This window comes from Podarcis muralis, chromosome 5, assembly GCF_964188315.1.
Source record: "Podarcis muralis chromosome 5, rPodMur119.hap1.1, whole genome shotgun sequence".
Classification (NCBI taxonomy): Eukaryota; Metazoa; Chordata; class Lepidosauria; order Squamata; family Lacertidae; genus Podarcis; species Podarcis muralis.
This window is the reverse complement of record NC_135659.1, coordinates 78762594-78781935: the sequence shown is the minus strand read 5'-3', so window position 1 is coordinate 78781935 and position 19342 is coordinate 78762594. Positions and strand designations below refer to the sequence as shown.

At 45.0% G+C, this 19342-nt stretch overlaps 1 protein-coding gene across 7 annotated transcripts; it reads left to right on the top strand.

The window, feature by feature from the left end:
• Nucleotides 1–2290: 2290 nt before the first annotated feature.
• BLCAP (BLCAP apoptosis inducing factor) lies at nucleotides 2291–15123 on the top strand. Of its 7 annotated transcripts, XR_013393006.1 has the most exons (5): nucleotides 2390–2517; nucleotides 5433–5564; nucleotides 7739–7897; nucleotides 10593–10765; nucleotides 12348–12487. XR_013393006.1 is itself a non-coding variant. In XM_028735028.2 (3 exons), exon 3 carries the CDS (start codon nucleotides 12484–12486, stop codon nucleotides 12745–12747), a length of 264 nt encoding a protein of 87 aa, XP_028590861.1. In that variant the 5' UTR covers nucleotides 2391–2517; nucleotides 5433–5564; nucleotides 12348–12483; the 3' UTR covers nucleotides 12748–15123. The 7 variants fall into 7 exon arrangements, 2 of the variants coding, with proteins under 2 accessions (XP_028590861.1, XP_028590864.1); XR_013393005.1 differs by lacking the exon at nucleotides 7739–7897; XR_013393007.1 differs by lacking the exon at nucleotides 10593–10765.
• The last annotated feature ends 4219 nt before the right edge of the window (nucleotides 15124–19342 follow it).

Genomic DNA, 19342 nt, shown 5'->3' with positions numbered 1-19342 from the left:
ACTGACCTATAGCCCTTCCCCAACCCTATTGTTTTCCACCATAAATATATATTTATCTTGGGGACTCTTAACATTTTTTAGCACATGCATTTTACAATCCAGCTAGTATTCATGCACAAGGCTGAGTCCTACGATGAAGTGCATGCATACCATTGAGTTCAATGGAACCTACTCACAGGGAAGCGTGTAGGTTTGCAGCATAGGCTGTGCAGAAATGTTGCAAGACTTGAATGCCCATGTCTTTTGCCATGGTGAAGATTCAGCAGTCTGGAAAAGGCAAATCTGATTGGGTGCTCCTGGTTGGTACAGTAGTAAAGGTAAAGGTACCCTGCCCGTACGGGCCAGTCTTGACAGACTCTAGGGTTGTGCGCCCATCTCACTCGAGGCTGGGGGCCAGCGCTGTCCGGAGACACTTCCGGGTCATGTGGCCAGCGTGACAAAGCTGCACCTGGCGAGCCAGCGCAGCACACGGAAATGCCGTTTACCTTCCCGCCAGTAAGCGGTCCCTATTTATCTACTTGCACCCAGGGGTGCTTTCAAACTGCTAGGTTGGCAGGCACTGGGACTGAGCAATGGGAGTGCACCCCGCCGCGGGGATTCGAACCACCGACCTTTCGATCGGCAAGCCCTAGGCGCTGAGGCTTTTACCCATAGCGCTACCCGCGTCCCTTGGGTTTAGGTACAGTAGTGCACAAACCTAAATGTGAGAAGCTGACAGAAAGGTACCCTGCTGTGTGTTTTATTATACAGTGGTACCTCTGGTTACGTACTTGATTGGTTCCGGAGGTCCGTTCTTAACCTAAAACTGTTCTTAACCTGAAGCACCACTTTAGCTAATGGGGCCTCCAGCTGCGGCTGCACCGCCGTGCGATTTCTGTTCTCATCCTGAAGCAAAGTTCTTAACCCGAGGTACTATTTCTGGGTTAGCGGAGTCTGTAACCTGAAGCGTATGTAACCTGAAGCATATGTAACCCGAGGTACCACTGTACTGACTTACCTGGGGTAGAATATTGCACTATTTTCATCGCCATCTGCTTTCATTGCCATCGCCCTGTTGCAGATCAAGCAGCTGCTGCCTATGTTCTCTACTGTGCTGATCTGGAGCTGCTGAGTAGCCTAAAAACAAGAACTCACCTGAAGGCTTCTCACATTGCATAAACATGCCCCCACCGCAGGTGTATTGGTGTTACCATAGCAGCTGACATCAGCATTCTTGTCTGATAGCAGAGGCAGCAAAAATATTTAGCTCATCTATACGATGTGCAATGATGGTGGCTTTTCTCACATGCTTTTTGCAACCTGACTTGCAAGCATACAATAAAAATAGGGTTTTTTAAACATGCGGGGGGGGGGCACCGGAGGCAGAAAGACCTTAAAAAGAATAATTCAGCCAGTTTGAAAAGTCTACTGAAACCCGAATATCTTCCAATTGCTTCTGAAAACTATATACAGTACAGCGGGTGCCCGTTGCTTCTCAAAAGGGGATGCTGTTCTACAAAACCGGGAACAGGAAATCACGGGTCCACGCTCTCTCGCTTATAGATACGGGTGTGAGGGAGCGTTTGCAGCACTCCAGACTGCAGGTACCGCGTTTCCCATCGCTTCCCGCTTCATAAAGCTTCAGCAACCAGAACAGGAGCGCGCCAGGCAGAGAGATGGCTTGGTTAGAACCGTGTCGATTCACTTGGGGGGGGGGCGGCAAGGGGGGGGGGGTTGGCACAGACAACAGAAGCATTCAAATGCAGATGATGCGGCTAGAGAGGAAATGATCAACATATGTTTGCAACAGGAGCGGGAAACCTGATTTTAAGAAATTGTAATAAAAAGTAATTTGGTTTGATTTGTAATCATTTGGAAGATTAATAAAAAATAATTTGAAAAAAGCATTCCAAAGCACCATCTGAAGCCTCCTGAAGTGGTCGGAATCCATCCTGGGCCCAGGCTCTGGGTAACAAAATTATTTTTCTGGGAGGGCAGGAGCAGAAACTTCGGCTGCTTACTCAGGCTGCTGCTTCCGCACCCGTGTAAACACGAGGAACCAACTTCGGCTGCCCGTCTCGCGCACGAGCCGCCCTCCTGCCGGCAACCAAGTCCGGGCCCCGCCCCCTTATTGCATATTCATCATCGTGGAATTGCCGAGCCAGGCGGTAGGCCCGCTCGGCGCCGTTACGCCGACGGGCTAGAGCCCAACTGAAAGGGCTGTCTACTTCAATGCCTGTTTCAAACACAACGAGACGGTTCAGCCGGCGACCCGGCGCCGGCTCGCCGAACGCAACAAGACCCGTTTTTAAAGCAGGCCGCCCAGCCCTTCGGTAAGGGGTAGTGGGTGTGCAGCGCTGCTTGTGCCTTGAAAGGAGGCAGCGGCGAGGGCGGCCCGGCTCTGGTCCTGAGTGGGCAGTTGGAGAGGAGGAGGGGTCCTGCGGGGAGTGACAGACGCAGAGACAGGGCCGAGGGCGTCGGGTAGGGAGGGAGGGAGAGCGGCCCAGCGGCGAGGCAGCGCTATGGCGAGGAGCGCAGGTAATGCGGCTGAGGGGGACGCAGAAGGGATCGCCTGAGGGAATGTCTTGGCGGTAGAGGGGGCAGCTCCTGCCGGGGTGGTTCTGCTCCGCGCGTCAGCTCTGAGGGTGGAACCGTCCCTCGGGGTGGGGGTGGGGAAGTGCCGTTTTTCCGAACCCCAACGAGGAGCCCGCGAGGGTTCGGCCGTGGGGGGCGGCGAGGAATCCGCAGCGCCCCCCGCTGAATGTCTGCCTCCTTTCTGTTCGCTTCTCCCCATCCCCAGCCTCGTCTTTTGTGCCCCATGGGGAGCGCCACCCCCTCAATCCCCCCACGGGTGTTTTTGAACCGAGGCCTCCTCATTGGGAGCTCCGCCGTGGCCACAGGTGTGGGCCGGACACGGCCCAGGCGCCGATCCTGCCCCCTCTCCGCCCGCTCTGCGTCCAGTGAAAATTGACATGCGGTGTGTCGGGGTTCAGGGGTGGACCAAATGAATTGCTTCTTTGCCCTCCCCCCCCCCCCCTTTAAAAGTGATGATCGGCTCGTGTCAGGTGTTGTGTGTCAGGAGTTCCAGGAATTCTAACATCGTGGACCCTCCAGGTGTCGTTGCCCTGTGGACTCCTGGCCCCTTGGATGTGCTGACAGAGCCTGGTGGGAATTGGGAGTTCAGCAGCATCTGGAGGGCCACGCACAGGTTAGCAACCTCTGGCATATCGAATTCCCCGCTGTGCGCTTGGATTATTAAGCCCGCTCTCTAGCTGGTGGAGAATTCGTGGCCTTCCAGGGGTTGTTGGGACTCCCATCAGCCCGCAGCCAGCGTAGGTGATAATCAGTGGTGCTGGGGGCTGCAATGGTATCTGAAGGGGCTGCAAGACATGAAGGTTGAGGCTTAAATACTGCTTTCCCATTCAAAAGAAATGGCTCAAGTAGCTCTCATGGGAAGTAAGATAAACAGCAGCATGCCAGTATACTACAGCTGCATAGATGTCATTTAAAACACAAATTAAATTGTAACTTTTAAGGTATGTGTGTGCATGTGTATTTAAATGGGTTTTTTAAAAAAACAAAAATGAATAGACAAACCTGTGTGTCTGTCAGTGCCTGTTGGCCATGATAGTTAAATGGAACCTTGATGTACCAGGTGCTGGAGAAGAGCAACATTTTCATATATTGCCTGTGTGCTGTTTAGAGGCATCTGGCAGGGCAGTGATGAAAGGAGGAGGGTGGACTGTCACTAGAAGACCATGGTCTGATGTTGCCAAGTAACAGTAGTTGCCTAATCCTAAAATATTACTCTCTTATTAAATCAGGGGTGGTGAGTCTTTTTTCAGTTGACCAAATTCCATTGTGTGTGATCTGTCAGAAACTAAATGCCAGTAGTGGGCGGGCCTGAATGAACAGTGGGTGTGGCACTACTCTTCTCTTTTCCTCTGCCCTGTTTTTTCTCTCTTTTTTGCCATCCCTCCTCCTCCTCTCCCTATTTCCACCTCTCATGGCCATGCATGCATGGTATTAGGCCAAGGGCTGCAAGTTCTCCCCCCCACCCCCCGCCAGTGCCAGTAGCGGTGCACCTTACCTGGATGTTGTGGACCAGGCATAGGCAAACTCAGCCCTCCAGATGTTTTGGGACTACAGCTCCCATAATCCCTGACCACTGGTCCTGTTAGCTAGGGATGATGGGAGTTGTAGTCCCAAAACATCTGGAAGGCCGAGTTTGCCTATGCCTGGTGTGGACATAGAGCAGAGTGACAGCTAGTCTGAGCCACACAGATGAACTGATGGGAGCACCAGCGTAGCTTTGTCAATGCATCTGTGTAGCCCCAACCTCATTGCTGTCATGCCCCACCCTAGCACTGTCCAGTTAAACTGCAACAGCACCAGTGCTGAGCTCCATAGCTCCACCACTAGCTGCTGCTGCCCCCCCCCCCAAATAAATTATTGTCCTTATGCATAGTAACTTCCTTTCTGATCACTGTCTATGTCCTGTATAGGACCCCATGCACAGTTGGCACCAAATATTTAAAAGTAGGAATACTTCAAAACTAAATGGATTGCAGAAATGGCAGAATCTGCTTGGTAAAACTTTCCTGTGTTCTGGAGTCAAGGCAATCCTTGATTTTGGCAGCCGTTGCCATAATGAAGACCTAATTGAAGAGTTCACTGAACATTAGATTTGCTTCTACCTCATTTTCTGAGTACTTTTTTTTCTCATCAGAGTGTGTATGTGGCTCAGTAGGTATATAATGGGTTGGGAATGAGAATACATTTTTAGTGCCCCACCTTTTCAAAAGCACTAAAGATCTTTAAAGTAAGAAATTTTCCTTTAACTGTAAATTGGAAGCAAACAGCTTTCTGCAACTAGGGTAACATGTGGCTTTTAGTTCTTTGGCTGGTAAGTCTTAATGCTTTCTGGAAACATAAGAAGCATGAAGTAACTATTCTGCTACATCTTCATTCCATATTTGTTCATTTTGTGGTACCTGTGTTTTAGCTAGTTATGTGTGAAGCTTCTATGCAAATATGATGGATAAACAGCCTGAAGCCTATACAAGAGTTGCTGTCTAAAATGTTGCTGCTTGAGATAACTGGAATAAAATTCTAGAGGCCACACAAGACAGTTTAGTTTGAAGTGGTGGGCTTGAACCTGGGAGATTCAAGTTTGATTCTCTCCATCATAAACATCCTTGGTGATATTTTCTCAGACTTGGTTCTTTAAAATGTGAGGTGGACGAGCCTCCCTCTCCTCCTAAGTTGCTGAGGATGAACAAAGTAAATACTGTAGTGCACTTCAGTAGCCATTCTTTATTATTATAGAGTAAAAAATAATAATCTGGAATGTCACTGTTTGCTTTACTTCCTTTCTGAGGAGAAATCTCCATGTTTGTGCAATTCCCAGTCAGTTTTTAAATTACATTTACTTTGTATATTTTCTCTTCCAGTTTCCCTTGCCTCTTTCGCCCTACCCCGAGTGACCTTCTTCAGTACAGAAGTATATCAGCCTGCAAAAATCTCTTCCTTGGATGCCAGGTTGAAGTTGACAATTGTGTAACAGTTGTCTCTCTCCTCCTGAGGTATTCTGAAGCAGCACTTTTGCTGGACCATGCGCTTAACACATTCAGTAAATCAGCCTTCAGCAATCTGGTGCTCTCCAGATGTATGCTATCCTGGGTGGGACTGATGAGAGTTGTAGTCCAAAATATCTGGAGAGTATCAGATTGCTGAAGGCTGCAGTACATTAAAAAAAATTGTAGTGGTGGTCAATGTGGTGTTATGTTATAGACTACAACTCCCATCAGTCCCAGATAGCATAGCCAAGAGTTAGGGATTAGAGTTTGTCCACCTCATCTGGAGAGCACCCAATTGCCTATTTTGATAGCACAGTTATTTTGCTGGTGATTGTCACAGAGTGATCCGGCCAGTAAATCACACAATTCAAATTTGAAGCTAGCTCTGTATTAGGAAAACATGATCTCCGCATGATCTCTTGGCTAAGTGTCAGGCCTAACGAGCACAGCAATTCATTCCCTGTTTGTCTTACTCCATTAAAGCAGATGTTGAGACTGAAAGTCCCTGCCTCCCCATAGCCGTCTAAGTTTGCTCCTCTTCAGGGTTTTTTCCAAGCAATTGGAGACTGCACCTGTGGGCATCCTGTCACTGCTCTGCCCCTTTCAGCCCTCTTCTGGTTCTGGCAGACAGAGGGGGAAGGGAGCTTTTTGCAGTAGGAGAGGGAGACAACCATGACTCTTCACCAGCCTGGCTCATATCTGCCTCTTGACCTTCCTCCTCCCACTCACCAGCTTTAGCTACTACTGATTCTTGACTTCACTCTGCCACAGACTCCCCCAGCTCGCTAAGCCCTGCTACCCATTCAGCTACTGACACCTTCTGTTCCTAGTCTTCTCCCTCTGACCACTCATAGTTGTCCCACCACCACTCCCATACTGGTTCCTCCCATCAATCCTCTGCATCTAATTACAATGCTACCCCCCACAGCCAGCAAGCACACTAAGCAAATTGGAGGTACAAATCTCTCTATTTTCCCTCCACCTGTGCCAGCCCATTAGCTTACCTTCTTTCATTTTGACACAGGTAAACTACTTTGCATTATGCCACTGTCAGCTGCTACTAAATAAATGGGGAAAATGTGAAGGGAAAATTCAACTTGCCTATAAAGCCTTGAAGTCAATCTTGGTATAAAGCCCATAGGATTCTAAGCATTTCTCCATTGTTCCCTTTGAGGTTTATCTGGTGAAGAAAGTCACTCAAGATAGCTACTTCACTGTAATTGCAAAGCAGGTTAATGCAGGTTTTTGTTCTCTTTTATTCAAAAAGTTTATATTGCTGAATAAAGCAATGCCCTTTTTTTTAGAAGGAATGCTTTACTAACTAGTGATCCATCTTTCCTTATACAGTAGTTCATAGAAATTAGAGAACAGTTATTTGGGTATTAAAGTTCACATCTTGCACCCATAATTGTTCTTCCTTCTTTTTCTGAAATCTCAGTCTCTTACTGTGTGGTTGTCACAGTAAAACAGCATCCTCTAAACTTCTAAGAATGCAATTGCTAAAGGGAAAAGGGGAAAACCTTTGAGGCCGAATATCTTGTTTTGCTAATTGAAGTATATTGACATGAAAACCTGTAGAGAGAATGTAGTAAAGGCTACGGGTAATCTCAGAGTGACATGACTCCCAGAAACCTCACCAAAGAGAATAGGGAAATGGAAGCAGCAGGGAAAGAGACATCATTTATGATGAAACTGAGCATGCTTTTATCTACCTTGTCTACTCCCCTGCTACTATTAAACATACTTTACTTACAGTCCAGGTGACCTTGGTGGTAGATTTTAATAAGTGGCCTCCAGCTACAATTGCTAAAGTGTTTTTTTATTTTTTATTTATTTTACAAGCTGCATAAGAACAGCAAGGTTTGTTCAGATGATAATTTTTGGAGCAACAGGGATTACTTGAGGGCTGTAGAGGCTCTGTCCTTTGCACATTCCTAGTGGCTGAATTTTGTTTTGACAGAGTTGTTTCATGTCATCAGTTGTATTTATTAATGGTGCATGAAGGGGAAGATCCTAATTTCTTTCATCAAGCCAGCAGAGAATAATTTTAGTTATCAGCAAAACAGTCATCTTTTTATTGTTTCCACATTAAAGTATTGAAAGTGCCGAACTGGATTTGTGTGTGTTTCGGAAGTGAACAGGATGTCATTTTTTAGGGCTTTATTGTATCTCTTTTCCAGATAATCTGGAATCAACAAGCATGGTTAGTTTCTCAATCCTCAATTTCTCTTTCCTCATGGATATTGAGTGGGGGACTCTGTGAGAGGGCTGCTACAACCTGTTCTATATCACTCCCACATGCTGCTCTCACGTAGTTGGCATGTAACTGCTTCTAAATGGTAAGGGGAATAGAGAAGTGGTTCTGGGGAATGGTGGGATAAGCGTTGAGGCAGAAACCTAAAATTGCCATTTTCAGTTTCTTGTACTTTGATGCTATTGCAGTTGCGAGAGCTTGGACATCTACTATCCTATAATTTCTTCTCAGTGATTTGAATGGAAGGGTTTGATTAAAATGCAAGTCATAGCCCTAATAAATGCTGGCCAACATAGCATAGGCAATATCAGTGACAATTGGCAAAAGGTATCGTGGTGGCACCTAGCATCACAATGATCTTGGCATTAGCAGGAGATGTGGTTGTTCAGTGTATTTCTTACTTCTCCTACAGCACTTGCACTCTTAACTTTTTCCATTCTCTTGTTTGCCCTTTGCCCTTATTCCATACTTGAAAGCTGTATAGATCTAAACCTGAAGGTGTGCCTTGCGCCTTTTATATAATCAGCTTTGTATTAAGTCAGTCCATTGTTCCAACTAGCTTGGTATCATCCACTCTGACTAGCATTGCTTCCCCGGGGTCTCAGGTGGAAGGCCTTCCCCACCCTGTTGTCAAAGATCCTTTCATAACACGAGATGTCTGCAACTGAACATGGAACTTTTGCATGCACAGTATGTGCTGTATCACTGAGCTGTGGGTCTTCCTTTCTCTAAACACAGCAATATATGGAAGAGTGGTGGACAGTTTTTGGCAAGATGACTAGAAATAACTGATTTAAAACCTACTGAAATTAAAATGTCGTATGCCAAGGGAAATAATACAGCCTTGTCAAGACACTCAAGCCAACAAAAAGTGCAGTATAGAAAGCATTTATTTTAGATGCTGTATACATCTGTAGTGGATTAGCCTATATCATATATAAACTGCTTCTGATTTGGGGAGCAGTCATGTAACGTATGACAGACTCTCATTCCCACTTCTGCAGTCTCCTGCCTGTCAGACCCCGGATAGCAGCATGATCTACAGGAACAAGCAGCTGCATCTCACAAGTAGAAAACTACTTCAGACTATGTTTCTTATGAAAAAGATGTATCTCAAGGCAGCCCTCAAATCAGATATACTTTACACATATGAAGAATGATAGTACAAAGAGCCAACTCATGGAGTCCTTGGCAAGAGAGAGAGTACCTGGGAAGACGTATTACAGCTGAGGTTCATGGGAGTGGAGAAGTCAGACAGTCCTTTATAACTAGTTCTGCTGCTGGAGGAAAGAAGTACCGTAGTTCTACTGAACATGTGGTTCTAACATTATCATGCTGTGTAAGAATGAAGGCAACCCCAGAGGCATTGGAATCTCTCTCATCTGCACCCTAGGGAGAGTATTTGCCAGAATGATTTTTGAGGGTACTCCCAGTAACTTTATGCTTCAGTGCTTTGGTAGGCACAGTCCCACTTCTGTGCAAGCAGATCCAAAGCAAATATGATCTTTTGTCAGCACCAGCTATGAGAGAAATGCAGAGAACAAAGTAAGCCACTCTACCTCAGTTCTGTTGATCTTAGCAAGGTATTTGATGTAGTCAGCGGAGTAGGATTCTACAAGATCGTCAGATGTCCTCAAGCTAGTCTTATCTGATGTTTCCATGGCAATGTGCATAATACTGCACAGCTCAACAGAGCCATGTATGATAGCTTTTCAACTGAGAGTTAAGGGAAACAGCATTGCATCCCTTTGCTAGTTCTTTGTCACCTCTCTCTCAGTGCTCCTGAGAGGCACTCTTTGCTGCCACAAAGGAGAAATTCCTATTCACAAAGTGTTTTGCTACTTACCTACAAATAAATCTTGGGCAGATTTTGCCATGTGTATCTCATGTTTTTTTATGACTAGCATTAAGAAAGCCATTGTCAAGGAGCACTATAAAATTTCTCCTGAAGTTGGTAACTTTGCTCTGTTAAATTCATGATGACAACTTTGCACCCAAACAATGTTTACACTCAAACAACTGAACAATATTGTTGTTTGTTCTTCTATCCCACCCTTTATCCCATGGGAACCCAGGCTGGCTGACAAGCATAAAATACAAACATGATAAAGCAATAAATAAAACATAAAAATCTATATCAAGAACTAAAAACAGTACAAGGACAATAAAACTTTGCTGGGGTAGAGTCCAATGCATAATGTTCCAAGCCTAGACAAAGAAATAGGTTTTCAGTTGGCACCTGAATCTTATAAACATGTGGGATAGTTGAATTTTCCCTGGATGGGAGTTCCACAATGCTGCATGAAACTACTGAGAAAACCCTATCTTGTGTTACCATCCCATTAAACTACCCCGTTTATTAAACTATGGCTTATTAAATTATGGTTAAAGTTTCGCTAATTGTAGGATGGGTTGTCATTCCTTTTTTGTTGCTGACAGTACTGGTGTGTGTGATGTACTAAGGTCATGCATCGAGAGGGCTGTACAAACCTGATCTGCCATGTTTTGCTCCCTTCGCTCATGCCACATACCTGATAAAGGAAAATTGAACCCATCCCTGGGTGGGGAAAATTTCACTGCCCAGATTCTACAAATTTATGGCTAAATTCTCTTTAACATGGGTTCCAAAAGACCTTTGCCTTTATGTTGAGCTGTAAGTCATTTTTTAGATAGAAAGAAAACACTTCTTGATTAGTCTGTGTCATTTAAAGTTTTTTATTCCTTCAAACTGAAGTACTTTAGACACAGTCCATGATTATCTTCGTCTATGTGTCTCCCAGCAAGCATGTGACATCAGACAAATTCTTCACAATGGAGTATATATAGAAAATCCACCTGGATTGAGCCCAGCGTGTCCTGATCTCTCTGTTTTCCTATGGCTGGCCTTCAGAAAATAAAGAGTTATTCTTTTCCTTCCTTGCTTAACAATTAGCTATTTGCTGGTAGAACTACAGTAAGTTTTCCTCTTAGTTGCTCAACGTTCATAATGCAAAAACATTGTTGCTTCCTCTTGTCTGAAGCTCAAGTGACAGGGCATGGAGTTCTAGGCTTTCCTTTGCATTTGTCTCTGCAGTAGCCATAGCCTTAGTAATACTTGCATTTGGGGGAGCTGTGTATTATTTGAACTGGGCTTTTTCAGTAGTTCTCTTTCCAACTCTTGCTTCTGCCTCCTGTTTGTAGATGGAGCAATGATGACTGAGAGCTGCAGCTTATCTGGAGAAGGCAAGAAGCCTTTGATGGTGGGGAGGGCAGTGAAAGGTGTCTGAGAGTAGGAAGTTCCTCTGGATACAAATGGCCAAGAATGTAGGGTTCTTAATCAGGGCTCTACAAATCTCTGGTTTACCCACTAAACATATTTGATAGGGAATGTCACTAGTTGAAAGTTCTTCATATACATTTTCAGCGGTCCCTACAACAGAGTCAGAGAGGAAGTAACATTGGGCAAGCAACTTGGTGAATTCAAGACTGAGGGAAGATTTGAACCAGATACAGTGGTACCTTGGTGCTCGAATGACTGGGTTCCTGAACAAATCTCCTGAATGCTGCAAACCTGGAAGTGGGTGTTTCGGTTTGCGAACGTTTTTCGGAAGCCAAATGTGCACCGCAGCTTCCGCTTTTTCTGATCGAGTGCAGGAAGCTCTTGCAGCCAATTGGAAGCCGCGCTTTGCTTTTCGAACTGTTTCAGGAGTCGAACGGACTCCCAGAATGGATTAAGTTCAAGAACCAAGGTACCACTGTACCTTGTGCTCTCACACTTGGCCAATATAGCATAACAGTGGTCTCAAAATATGAAGAAAATAAAATCAAGAAGAACTCTGAAGGTGTGCTGATCTTTTCATGTTCCAACTTTATTGCAGTGTTCGTGTAAGTGAGGGAGAGAGAGGAGTGTGTGTGAATTTAGTTGTTATGTGTGTTCACATGCTGTGTTCTCAAGTACTGAAAACATGGTAGAATGAAATTGACCTTGGTTGCCTAATGGTTCTCAAACTACATAGGAACACCTGTGACAATCACCTGTACATGAGATAGAAGGATGCCACAATAGATTCATGCATCTTCTGTCTCTTCCCCCATAGGCTACAAGAAGGAACCACTAGGGCCCAGGGGCTGGATGCGGTCCATTTACCTTCTCAATCCAGCCTGTGCACAGTCCAGGAATCAGAGTATTTTTACATGAGTAGAATGTGTACTTTATTTAAAATGCATCTCTGGGTTATTTGTGGGGCATAGGAATTTGTTCATTCTCTCCCCCCAAAAAAATATAGTCCAGCCCACCACATGGTCTGAGGGACGGTAGACCGGCCCACGGCTGAAAAAGGTTGCTGACCCCTGCACTAGAGCTTGGGATTGCATGGACCCAGGGAAGTGGCAGCTGGGGGAATGAGGATTTGGGATTTGGAGTGTGAAAACTACAGTAGGGTTTGGGGAGCTGGGTTGGATTACTACACAATGCAAATCTAAAACACTTGGAAAATCCAACTTGCTGACTTGTCCCCTCTCTTTTTTCCCCTCCCCTCCCCCCCCTTTCTGTTAAGACTTGCTCATATATCACCACACGTTTTTATGAAGTCAGCTCATCTGATTCTGGAAGAGTTGAATGCACAGAGGAGACGTTTTACACTGCCGTTTTGGATTGCTGCCATCACTGTGACGCCCTGATCACTAGACACCATGTACTGCCTCCAGTGGTTACTGCCTGTTCTCCTCATCCCAAAGCCCCTCAACCCAGCCTTGTGGTTCAGTCACTCAGTGTTCATGGGCTTCTACCTACTGAGCTTTCTGTTGGAGCGGAAACCTTGCACAATCTGTGCCTTGGTCTTCTTGGCCGCCTTGTTCCTCATCTGCTACAGTTGCTGGGGGAATTGTTTCTTGTATCACTGCTCTGGCTCCCAGCTGCCGGACTCTGCTCATGATCCCAATGTGGTTGGCACCTAAAACCCTCTACCTGGTTGCAAGCTCCTTATTTCTTTTTCTTTTAAAAGGACGGTTTTATGGGAAGGAGGGGTTATAAGGCATGTGATTAGAGTACAAGCAACCTGTTTGTATGTCTGGATTAAAGTGTTTCATTCATGATCACCTGCCCTTCCACAATCTGCCTGTAAAATTTTACAAAAGCTGTTTATGGTGATAACGTTGTTGTCCTGGGGTTGAAACAGAGCAGTTGGCGGGTGGCCTTTTCCCACCCCATTTTTCCTGCCCTCTATTACCTGCGTTTGGTCCTTCTATTTCTGACTTGGTGGTGAAGAGACGTTTTGAGTGTTGCCTGACGCTGGAGTGGTCTCACTCCTTGCCTAGTTGAGGATGCAACCATCAGTACTCTGGAACATGTGTCATCTGATCCTGTTGAAATTGGAAAGCCTTCTCTCCATTTTGCTTTTGATAAAGAGCTAGTGTTCCTCATTCCGAACATCGGCGGGGGGGGGGGGTTGCAAATGGCTAATAAAGTTTAAAAGCTGTTGGAGCCAGGAGGCTGCTGATTCATCACAGCAGGCCAACCTGGAATGTGTGCACTGCCTGAGTCCTTTCCAAAATACTTATCTGCATAGATCATAGCTCAAAAATCCCAGAGTTGTCATGATGCCACTTTTACTACACAGGCACTGTGTAGTAGCCTGCCTCGCCACCCCACCCAGCCAAATATCCACAGTTTACCAGTGGTCTTGAATTGAAAAGAAGCATGCTCTGTTGTAATGTTTCAGGATCCCTCTTATTATTTTTGCTGTTGACTTTTAAGCTCTCAGTGTTTCTAACCTGAAAAGGCGAACTGCAAGTGCAAGTAGAGAAGCTTGTATGTGCTAAGCCTGACATGAGAGGTATGGGCTGCTTCTGGATACTGGATTGGAGTTGTCACTTGAGTGACTTGCTGCTTTTTTTCTTGCTTTTTTCCCTTTTGAGGCCAAGAGTATTATTACTATCGCTCATCACAAGTAAATGAGCCTGTGCATGAATTTATGGGAGGAAGAAAGCAACTAATGGTTAAGCTGCAGCTCTTCATGTGGTTCTGGGAAACCTTTTTGTGGTGGTGCCTGGATCGTAGCTTTATCCCCACCCTCAAGCTTTCACTCTCTTGCACATCAGTAATTTCCAGAAAATATATATGTTTCTTCCTTAGGAAACGTTTGTTTCACTGAAGCATAAGCTAGTCCTTTGGGGGAAGCAGGCATACACTTTTTGGATAACATTTCAAGGTTATGCTCTTGTTTTGCCACCTGTTTAGCTCTGCACAATCTTTCCCTGGAAGAGCATTGCTGAAAATGCTTTTTCTTTCCAGGGGAGTTGGAAATGAGAAACCAATCGTGAAACCTCCACAGAGATTTTTTTTTATTTTTTGTTTGTTCATTGCACAGCTGTTCAACAGGTTTAATAAAGCTTTATAAACTTTGGTCTGTGGAGTAGTGCCATTTATGATGCAGTCACTCTCGCTGGACTAAGGCCTTCGGATTTGCAGCATTTTAACTCCTCTTCCCCCTACCCGCTTCTGTTCCCAGGACAATTTGCTTGGAAGCTAAAGCAAAGAATAGAGTTCATCTTGGTTTATTCACTTTCATGTGGCAGTTCAGACACTGACCTGCTGGCCCTTCTCACAAAGTGTTTTGATGACCGTTATTCTGAGTTCATAAAGCACTATAGGTTTTTTGGGGAATAGCTTACCACCTAGGCTATATCAGTGCTTGCAGAACTATAAAATTGGAATGGAGGTGGGAAACAATAAGCAAGAAACCAGAGGGGCGGTTACAGTGGAAAGGATAGTTGGGGTAAGCGGCAGCAGCCAGGCTAGATGACAACACAGCTTAAAAGAAAGAAAGAGAACACCATTTCTGAACTGGCATGGGATGAGGTGATTTGGGGTGAAGATGAAGCTGCTTTTAGTGCATTGAACCTCCAAGTATTCACTGGGTTTCCCCCCCTTAGTAGAATAACACAGCTAATGTGCAAGTCTTTGGAACTTGTATATATGGGTAAGTTCTGTGTTTTAGACTACATACTGTACTCCTGATTGACTTTCTGAGCTCCTATATCTGATACTGCAGTTCTCTACAAACAAAAGAACTGTGATCCAGCTGGGAACTGGCAACCCTTTCTATTACTATTGTTGGAGCTGCATTCTTTCTTAGTTGCAAGAGATGATTTTACAAGCTAGTGGAGGTGGTGGAGTTCAAAACTGTTTGTTTAAAATGATCTATGGCTTCAACACCAAGCGGCTTTTCTCCCTCTCTGCTCCCCACTTTGCTTGACATTCACCCTGATGAATGTGTGCTCACTAACTTGTGACATTTTGGTTGGCCCTAATAAAGGAATTGTCTGACTCTGGATTTTGGCATTTCTTACGGATTTACCCATCTAACTTTTATGTTTTGCTTTCTGTGTATGGTTTATAGTTATGCTTGGGTTTTTGATTGCAGCCATTGCCAAGGTTAGCTTTCACGTTTTGTGTTTCTCTCCCCATTACAGTTATATTTCCTGGCCATTGGCATGAGGCACTCTGGGTTTTTTGTGTGCTCTGTCTGTTGCTGGTTACTATCTGGACGCCATTGGATCAGTTTGACATTATGTACGATCAAAGCTGGGCTGTGTAAACTTCCTCATCTTTAACATTAAAACCACTCACATGTGGAACCCAAAACGCAAATTGTGTTCCTGAAATAACAGGGCAGTTTAAACTCGTGTGTAACAGAAAAAGTAAGTTTAATGTAAATGCCAAAATCTAGGAATTGGAATGAACAAATATTTTCATCAAGCCCCAAACTTGAAGGCTTAGTGGGCAGCAGAGTGGGGAGAATTAGCTGATTTCACTTGCATGTTTGGCAAAAGCTCAGAGTGGTAGAGGCAAAGAAAAGAGGAGAGGTGTTAGAAAGTGGCAATAGGTGGTCAGCCATGTAAGACTGACAAACAAGCAATAACAAAATAGTTTGTAATGTAAGCTATTAGAGGCAAGTAGGTTTTGAGGCCTCATCTCAAAAATGATATTGTAGAATTGGAACAGGTTCAGAAAAGCACAACCAAAATAATAAATGGGATTTGATTGCTATGAGTAGGAGGTGACAAGAAAGAAGTGTATACAATTATTACATTGTATAGGGATAGGGAAAGGCTTTTCTCCCTCTTACTAGAACTCATGGACACTTGTGGAAGCTGAATGCTGGAATATTCAGGGCAGCGGGGAAATACTTATTCACATAGTGCAAAAACTCTGGGATTTTGCCCCCACAAGAGGCAGTGATGGCCACAAACCTGTATGGCTTTGAAAGAGGATTAGACAAATCCATCGAGGAGAATACTATCAGTGGCTGCCAGCCATGGTGGCTATATTGTACTCTTGCCCATACTGTACTCTTGCCTACGGCCGGAGCCAGTATGCTTCTGAATACTAGTTTCTGGAAATCACTGGAGGAGAGAGTAATGTTGGGCTCAGGTCCTCCTTGTGTGGCCTCTGAGAACAGGATGCTGGAGCAGAAGGCTCCATTGGCCTTGACCCAACAGGGCTATTTTTATCTTCTTAATTGCAACAAGGAAACCATGATGGTAAGATGGGAAAAGAGTCTCCCTACTGCTTAACACCTTGCCTATCTATCGCTCCTGGGCTATGAGCCTTCTGTTCCAGATTAGGAAGGTTGATCAGTTAGGTTATGAATTCTCCACCCCCCCATCCCTCCCTGTCCTAAAAATGGCTAGATGCACAGACCTGCTTCACGAAAAATGGTAGCGACCTGAAACTTCTCAGCATGTGAGGTTGAAAAATTCAAGAGCAAAAGGCTGTTGCTATTGTGCAACAGCGGAGCCTGGCCTTGTGCACTTCACTTTCCTCCTTCCTTGCTTTTTCTCCAGCTTGTCACTTTCACTTTGTATTTGGAAACACTCCACTTGATGGCACAAGCTTGCCTGCTGCTCTGCAATTACACTGACAAGCTAATGTGCCCTTTGACTCAGCCTGTGGAGGACTCCCGTGAGGGGTGTGACAGGCAGCGATGCAGCCAAAAGCACAGCAGACACTTCAAGACAGAATTTTTAAAAGCATGGGAGGGGGCACAGGAGCACGGAGGCACAACACTTCTGCTCTGCTGCTCTAGTCTCTGTCCTTGAACATTTCAGTTAAAAGGCAAGGCTTTCCGTGCAGCCCACTAAACCCTTCTGTAGACACTAGGATCCAAAGAACTGTGAAGCCAGTGTCCTAAGAGACTTTGGCTATTGGTTTTCCCATGCAGGAGCTTTTCACGGAATGCCATAAAACAGTTATTGGACTGCATGGCTTTCAAAAGCAGCTTGCAGGATGGGAGTCAGCTGTTAAAAGAGAAGAAAAAAGGTCAACATGTTTCACTAAGTTAGTTGTTTTTTTGTTTAATTCTGGCCCACATTTTCACCTATCTTTGGCTCTGCAAGAACTAAATCATCCTAGGTCCCTTCCATCCCTAAACCTGCCACTTGTGCCTTCAGCTGCCCCTTAATTTTGGAAGAGTTAATGCTGTTTTCACTCCTTCATAGCTGTTTCTTATTCCTGAGCTGTAAAGGTAAAGGGACCCCTGACCATAGGTCCAGTCGTGACCGACTCTGGGGTTGCAGCGCTCATCTCACTTTATTGGCCGAGGGAGCCGGCGTACAGCTTCCAGGTCATGTGGCCAGCATGACTAAGCCACTTCTGGCGGACCAGAGCAGCACACAGAAACACTGTTTACCTTCCCGCCGGAGCAGTACCTATTTGTCTACTTGCACTTTGAGGTGCTTTCGAACTGCTAGGTTGGCAGGAGCAGGGACCGAGCAACGGGAGCTCACCCCATTGCAGGGATTCAAACTGCTAACCTTCTGATCGGCAAGTCCTAGGCTCTGTGGTTTAACCCACAGTGCCACCCGCATCCTATATGTAAAGGTCATCCCATATGTAAAGCTGTAAAGGTAGGAAGGCACAATTTAGGTTTAGGGGTTTCTTGCCAGTCTTCAAGCACCAGTGGTAGCACCAGCTTTCCTCTTGTGTCTCTAGCTCCTAGCCATGCCAGGTCAGATTATTTGTCCATCTAGCCTAATATTGTCTACTCTGACTGGCAGCAACTCTGCATGGTCTTGGGTAGAGCTCTTTCACAGCACTTCTTATCTGCATTTGTTAATTCATGTTTCTGCATTCGATGGGACTGGTGAGGTTTATTTAGCTTTATCATAGGTAATGAAGGAGTGACTATTTTAATAGGGCAGCTCTTTACGAGATAGACCATATAGCTCAGGGATAGGCTTAGTATGCAGAGAGTCTTTGGTTGTGTCCCTGACATCTCCAATTAAGAGTGTCTGTGAGTCCTGAACATCTGCTTGCAATTGGAGTACTGATAGGGTACGCTGTCCTCAATGGACTAGTAATTGGACCTGGTATAAGGCAGCTTCTTAGGTTCCTATGAGCAGATGTTCCTGTTCCATGATGAGCTGCACAGTGCAGTACTACACATTATGCTTACTGAAGTCTGGAAATAAAGTGTCTGTGTCTGTCAAACATCTATTTGTCAATACACATCTGTGAAACCTAATTGGCTGCTTGCTCTCACAGTTTGTGAAGAAACTATTGCTGAAGCAAACTGTATTAGAGGGACATCTGGTGGCAGAATATTGGTATTACAACAAACCATATGAAAGGGAGAAGTCTCATTTAAGTTTCACTTCTCTAGTGAGTTCAAATCACTTTACATGTGGATCCTGGGAGTGGGGGGGGGCGTGTCTTGGAAAACTACAGAGCTAGACTTGTTTGGCTTCAGCAGCAGAGCTGTCTAATATTATTTTGGACCTTCATTGTGTTCTGTTCCACAGGCTTTTTACGATTTAACAAATATTTTATCCCTAGCACAGGTCCATATGCTGCTTAAGTTATCTCTCCCCACTGTGAGGCTGGGTAGCTCAGAAGGTAGCGCATGAGATTCTTAATGCCAAGGTTGTGGGTTTGAGCCCCATGTTGTGTGAAAGATTGGACTAGATGTCCCTTGTAGCCTCTTCCAACTCCTCAATTCTCTGATTCTATTATTTTAGTAGCTGGGGTGCTTATTTGAATGCTTGGTTTTATATCCCTTTTCTGTTAACTTTGCTTTCTTGCCATGCAAGGGAATGTAATGCAACTGAGGACAAGGACAAATAAAATCACAGTGACTTCTGAGCTCTTAGATGCCTGCTTTCAGAAGTGGCCTTTGCAGCCACAGTAACACAGCTGATCAACTTCTTGTGGTGTTGCCTCTTGCTCACCTTAAGTATTAAACTAATTGGTATCATGACCTTCTGTGTCAGGACTGATAGCCTCATTAACACATCAGCAGCCTGCCTAGTAAGCTTGAGTAAAATGAGGAACTATTCGACCTGAAGGACAGGACTGAGAAAGGTGTGGGGAGAAAGAGACTGTTTCAAATGACTTTTGACTTGCAAGCCTATAAATGGGTCAGTAAATGAGAAGTCTTGGTGCTGTAAGCGAATCTGAAAAGGGGTGTAATTGCAAGTTCGTGTAATTTCCATTAAGTTTGACAATTTAAGACTGACAGCCAAGCTGCCTGTAATTGTAGGGCTAGTGTTG